Source organism: Oncorhynchus masou, chromosome 33 (genome assembly GCF_036934945.1).
Source record: "Oncorhynchus masou masou isolate Uvic2021 chromosome 33, UVic_Omas_1.1, whole genome shotgun sequence".
In the NCBI taxonomy this organism is placed as follows: domain Eukaryota; kingdom Metazoa; phylum Chordata; class Actinopteri; order Salmoniformes; family Salmonidae; genus Oncorhynchus; species Oncorhynchus masou.
The window spans coordinates 32,376,380-32,382,611 of record NC_088244.1 but is presented as its reverse complement, the minus strand read 5'-3'; the positions used below and the strand labels follow the sequence as shown (position 1 = coordinate 32,382,611).

General features: G+C 46.1%; 1 protein-coding gene across 1 annotated transcript; it reads left to right on the top strand.

Annotated features, from left to right (window-relative positions):
- Window positions 1-6,146, top strand: xkr7a (XK related 7a). The gene is made up of 3 exons (XM_064957281.1): window positions 1-539; window positions 2,939-3,138; window positions 3,707-6,146. The coding sequence occupies exons 1-3, from the start codon at window positions 7-9 to the stop codon at window positions 4,663-4,665; spliced, it is 1,692 nt and encodes a 563-aa protein (XP_064813353.1). The 5' UTR covers window positions 1-6; the 3' UTR covers window positions 4,666-6,146.
- The last annotated feature ends 86 nt before the right edge of the window (window positions 6,147-6,232 follow it).

The window sequence follows — 6,232 nt, the reverse complement described above, 5'->3', positions numbered from 1 at the left end:
ACAAACATGGCCGCTAAATCTGATGGTGCACCCGTCTCGTTGCGAAATGACATCCCGCCCGAGTGCCTGTCCGGTTCAGCTCAACGTTCGCCTCAGTGCCACCCTGCTAGGAAGCGCTACTCGCTCCTCGACTGTAGCTGGACGATATGTGCACTTTTGGTGTTCTTTTCGGACGGGGCCTCAGACCTGTGGCTGGCCGCGGACTACTACCTCAGGCGGAACTACTGGTGGTTTGCATTGACACTGGTCTTCGTGATAGTTCCATCTGTGGTGGTTCAGGTGTTGAGTTTTAGGTGGTTCGCCTATGATTATTCGGATACCAACGACAGTAGCACAGCCGCAGCTGCCGTGGTCGCAGCATCCGGAGCGAAGAGCCATTTCAGCACCAAGGACAGCGAGCAAGGGGGCGCTGGCCGCGATGCTGCGGTCGGGGCATTGCCTACGACCGGCACTATGGGAGGCGCCCGGGGCTGCTGCAGAGCCTTTATGTGGCTCTTTCAATGCTTCATCCATATATTTCAGCTAGCACAGGTCTGGAGGTAAGATCACTCATACACGGATACTGTCCTGGCTTGAACGTGTGTGTGTGTGTGTGTGTGTGTGTGTGTGTGTGTGTGTGTGTGTGTGTGTGTGTGTGTGTGTGTGTGTGTGTGTGTGTGTGTGTGTGTGTGTGTGTGTGTGTGTGTGTGTGTGTGTGTGTGTGTGTGTGAGAGAGAGAGAGACGGGGTTCTGCTTATATGGTGATCAAAACATTATTACATCCCTACTAGGCTACTATGTTTGGGTTTGTTGTAACAGCTCAATTTGAAACATTATTGTTAAAACATCTCCTAATTTCAGCCTTTTCCCTACTAAACTAAACTCGCCCAGAGGAGGCTACTCTATTCACAAAGTCGATATGTCTTTTGTATCGCTTTCTTTGACGTCTGGTAAAGAGGTTAGGGAGTTGTAGGCTCCTCCCCCCTCACGAGCTTCTAGGTCAATAATCTCCCGGGGAAAATCGTCTACTCATCCACACCATTCGCTTTATGAACACACACATCCCATTTGTCTTTCTTCCATCGTTTGAGTGTGAAAGTGTCGGATCTTCTGTGAGATGGGAAGTGTTAGGATTTGACATCAGGACATGGATTTCCTATGTTATGGATTTTCTATCTATGCCATGCATGCCAAAATTATTGGGAAAAATAGGCTAGACATGTTAGGAGGATGTAACAAATATATCTTAGCCTCATTGCATTTCACAGTGCAGATATATTGCTCTGTAGGTCTACTCAGCCACAGATACAGTAGTCTTCGGAATCAGCCATAGTCTGTGATGATTGGTTTTGACAGGCTCTAGCTGTTGCCTTAAACTGTAGTGAGAAGATTGGTAGGCTAATAGTATTCACAGCAGCCAGTGATATGGACCTCAGAGGCAAATCATTAATTCTCTATGTCCTTCTATCCCCCACCCTCTCTCTCTCTCTCTTTCTCTCTCTATCATTGTTCCCTTGGGACAGAAAGTAAGTTTCCATAGCTAGGCAACTGTATGTCAATTACATGTGAGGGATCGACCTTCAGGTCAATTCACTGTCACTTGAATGAGTCTGCCGGCACATGATCTACTGTAGAAACACTGTTTGAATAGACAACCACACCATAATTTCTTTCTTTGCAAAATCAGTTTTCTGCTCTTTTTCACTGCATCTGTATCTTTAAGCTCTGCATCATTGGGAAAGGTTTGTAAGCAAGTGTTTCACTGTAAAGTCTACGCCAGTTGAATTCAGTGCATGTGATAAATCAAATTTGTTTTGATTTTATTTTAGATTACTCCATGGGCAGGATTGACATATTCTTTATTTCCTGGTATAGATTGAGACACGGTACAGTCCCATCTGAGGAGTCTATTGAAAATCTCTTGAGGCAAAGTGGTATTAGCTGTAATGCCATTAAAGCTGTTGTGTGTGCTCTGTTCCATGCTGCTGGTCTTGGACTGGTGTGTCTGCACATTAAAGAGGATTACCATTGAGTGTTTTACCCTCAGGTGTTAACTCTGGAATTAACTGTCACTGATACACAGACAGACAGACAGACAGACAGACAGACAGACAGACAGACAGACAGACAGGTGCCTGGGATAGAGGCGAGTAAAGGCTAGTGATGCTGTTCTGGGGTCAGCAAAGCATGTTGTCATTATATTTAAATCAGCTTGGATGATATTAGATGGGAGTGGCATGGCAGGATGCTTTTGGATCACTTTGAATGAGAATAGTCATCAGTGGGAAACAAAAGCATGCATTTATGTGTGTGCTGTGTGTATATGACATCCCCAGGCAGAGGAAACCAGAACAGAAAGGGTTATACTAACTCCCTCCTGGTTCACTGGGCTCATTGAGATACTATAGGACAGGGCTCGGTTTTGTCCCATCCTCCCTCTAGCCATCAACAAGCCACATTTGGTTCCTGTTCCTTCATCACAGAGACACTTTTCTCTTTCACACAATCAGTCAGAGGTAATGACGCATGACAAAAACAGTCACTTCATTTAGAGAGGTTGATGTCAAATGAGAAAGTATCATTTTATATTGTCAAAGTGATCACTTCTGTAGCCTGGAGAGGACAGGATGAAGTGACCAGACCGATTCAGGCTCAGTGGCACTCTACCAAGAGACAAACGATTACCCGTTTTTCTGTCTGGATGGAGTGACAGCTCCCAGGCTGTCTGGAGAGTTGGAAGTTCAGTTGCTAGAATGAGGCTGGACTAAGGCTGCAATGAGCCATCTGTCTTGGAATGGTGCTGTCATGTGGATAAAACAGATTGATATGGAGTGTTTCTTGAGAGCTGGAGATTCTTCTCTCGCAAAAAAAAATGTGACATGATTCCAATATCATACTCATGCCCTTCCCTCTCTGTCCCTATACCCCCACCTCCCTCTTCCTGTCTGATGTTCCACAGGTATGTCCATGCCTTGTACTTGGGGGTGCAGAGTCGCTGGCGTGGGGACCATGAGCGCCGTCATTTCTACTGGCGCATGATGTTTGAGAGCGCTGACATCAGCATGCTGCGCCTGCTGGAGTCCTTCCTGAAGAGCGCCCCCCAGCTGGTCCTGCAGCTAAGCATCATGGTCCAGGCTAGTCAGGTCCTCCCGCTGCAGGGTGAGTCACGGTCTGAACACAAATACTGTCCTGAACATTAATAATTACTAGTGGCATGACCATCTCAAACTCCCCAATACAGTCCACTGTGATGGCCTATCCTTGACATTGACAGGTCCTTTACCGTACTAATCACCATCTCAAACTATCCAGTATCTTGACACATTCTATACCCAAACCCATTTATATTGCTTATGTCTATACCTTAGTAATCACTCACTAGTGACATCACCCTCTGAAACTCCCCCAAACGTGACATCACTCAGTCAGAACTGCCAGATTTTCAATCCACAACATCCTTAATTTAAAAATGCCTACACCAAGATGGGTGAAAGCTGACACAAATTCTGGCATACTGATCTGGTTTGTAGGAATGTTTCCCCGGCCTGAAGCATTCCTTAGACTACAAAGGAGCGTTCTGCTTCACATGACACTCAGCTCAGCAGCGAGTTCTTTTAATCTCATGACTGCCAGACCCTTTTACACTGCTAAACCTCTACTTTTCTTTCCTGTCTCTCTCTCTTTCTGCCTGCCTCCTGTCTCCCCCTGCCTCTATCTCTCTCTCCAGGCCTCTCAGCCTCTGCCTCGCTGGTGTCCCTGTCCTGGATGATCGCCTCCTACCAGAAGGTTCTGAGGGACTCCCGGGACGACAAGCTGCCCATGTCCTACAAGGCCGTCATTGTGCAAATCCTGTGGCACCTGTTTACTATCGGAGCCCGTACGATGGCCTTTGCCCTGTTTGCCTCCGTATTCCAGCTCTACTTTGGTATCTTCATCGTGGCCCATTGGTGCGTCATGACATTCTGGATCATTCAAGGCGAAACAGACTTCTGCATGTCCAAATGGGAGGAGATCATCTATAACATGGTGGTTGGCATTGTGTATGTTTTCTGTTGGTTTAGCGTGAGGGAGGGGCGCACACGCTGCCGTATGCTCGTCTACAGTGTGGTTGTATTTATTGAGAACGTGGCACTCACCACATTCTGGTATCTGTACCGCGCCCCACAGACGTCAGACTTCAATGCCCTGCTCACAGTGTGTATGGTGGCCAGTAGCTACGCTCTGGGCACCTTCTTTATGTTTGTATACTACTGCCTGCTGCACCCTGACGGTCCTATCTCAGGGTGGGGATGGGGGGTGCCGGAGGAGATAGCAGTGGAGTCCTGCCTTTCCCCAGCTTCCTCTCTCCCTCCAGATGTCGTGGCCAGCCCCCCCAGGACCCTGCAGAGGACTAAAGGGGGAGACCGTGAGCAGATGGGAGGGGCTAATTCAGATGTGTTTCTGGTACGAACACTTAAAAGAGGAGTCAAGGCTACTCTCCCACCCCTTACCCCTAGTACAGAGGGGCCAGTCATCCGTATTGACTTGCCCAGGAAGAAGTACCCTGCCTGGGATGCCCACTTCATCGACCGCCGGCTGCGCAAAACCATCCTGGTGCTCGAGGGTGCTGCTCCGGTCACACCAAGGATCCAGTACCGCTGTCTAGGCTCTCCCACAGAGGTGATGGAGTATGAGACCACGGTGTGAACCGCAGAGAGTGCTGTTACTCAACTGGCTTCCAGCCAGCCGGTAAGGCCCCACAGTGGCACACAGCTGACTAACTCCCTCTGAGGATCAGTTCTGCTCTGTCGCCCGTCGGTGTTGTGAAGCATCAAGGGTACACTGACATGGAGAGGTGGAGTGTGTCCAAATGTTTTCACATCAAAGGTCTGGGACAGATACACAATGTCTAATGTGGCTTAAGTAGGTGACTAGGTGAGGTGTGTATTTTGGTATCAGTATAATTTCTCAGGTTAGGGGGATGGTACAGGGATGGTTAAGGGCCAGGGGTCAGAGGTTAGGGATCAGTGAACATGCAGAGGAACACAGAAAGAGGAGCTGGGCTTTGTGGCTAGCTGTCAATCAGAGGGAAACCATCCTCAATGAACGTGCTTCAAAATAATGTCCTCTCAAGCCAAGACAAATACCATTAGAGACAATACCTAAACCTTATGAATACCTATGACAATATTTCTGTTAATTTATGATGATAATACACCATAACAGTAAATAAGTCACATGGGTATGCTTAATTCATATCCATCTATTTGAGCTACTGGAACAGGACATTTTGACCTGAAGATGACAATGGAATATCTTACTGCTGTGTGTGAGTTGTCATAGCTATTTATGCATGTTTAAGTAATCTCAAAGCCTTAATAAGTTGTCTAAAATCCATAGGACAATTTCTAAAGAGCAAGGGAACTTGAAAAAATTGATCGAGATGAATGTTCAGTACACTATGTTTTCTACAGTTGGTGTGGTATTACAACAACATTCGTGTAGTACAACAAATAGAAAGTTGGCTGGATACAGAATGTGCAGGATTGCTGCACCATGGATTGCTATATTATGTCTAACTTGTCTGGACTCTGGATGCCATGTATAAAATAGTTTAGATTTCTCTCAATCTTCATGATGATGATACAGTATGTGCTTTGTGTGTATCTAGGTTGTCATTGCTCCATAAATAAGTGTTCTATCTGTCTAGCACTAAAAATTGAGCGTATTAACTTTAAATCCAGAAGAAGAAGACAAGAACCATGTGGCTGAGAGGCTGAAACTGGAAGCAATTTTATGTGAAGAGCGGGTGCACATGTGTATGTTGTACATTGGGGTTCATATGATATTGTGTTGTAGAAAGATGCTGTCCAGTTAACTCAATTCTCCTGTTAGCACGCAGATGAATACAGTATCTCCACATAGCCACAGAACTATGAAGCCACGGCTCCATGTTGGTGCTATCTGCTGAGTCTGTGTATAACACCACGGCTTAACTTATACAGTGTTCTGGTCTGGATTCATCCATCAAACCATACTGGTTTGGCTGGGCTGTACCTCAAACACACATACCAGAATCAAAGCCTTAAACGGGTCTTTCCAGACTGTTGCTGGTCACTGCAGAAAAAAAGAACAAAGACTTTCATTATGTTGTTGTTGAGAAAATAAAGAGCAATGTGTTTACCTTCTATGACCAAATCATTCTTTCAATGTGTGATTTTCGGTAACCAAATGCATCCACAGTTTATCCAAAATATAGTTAATTATCCTAAAT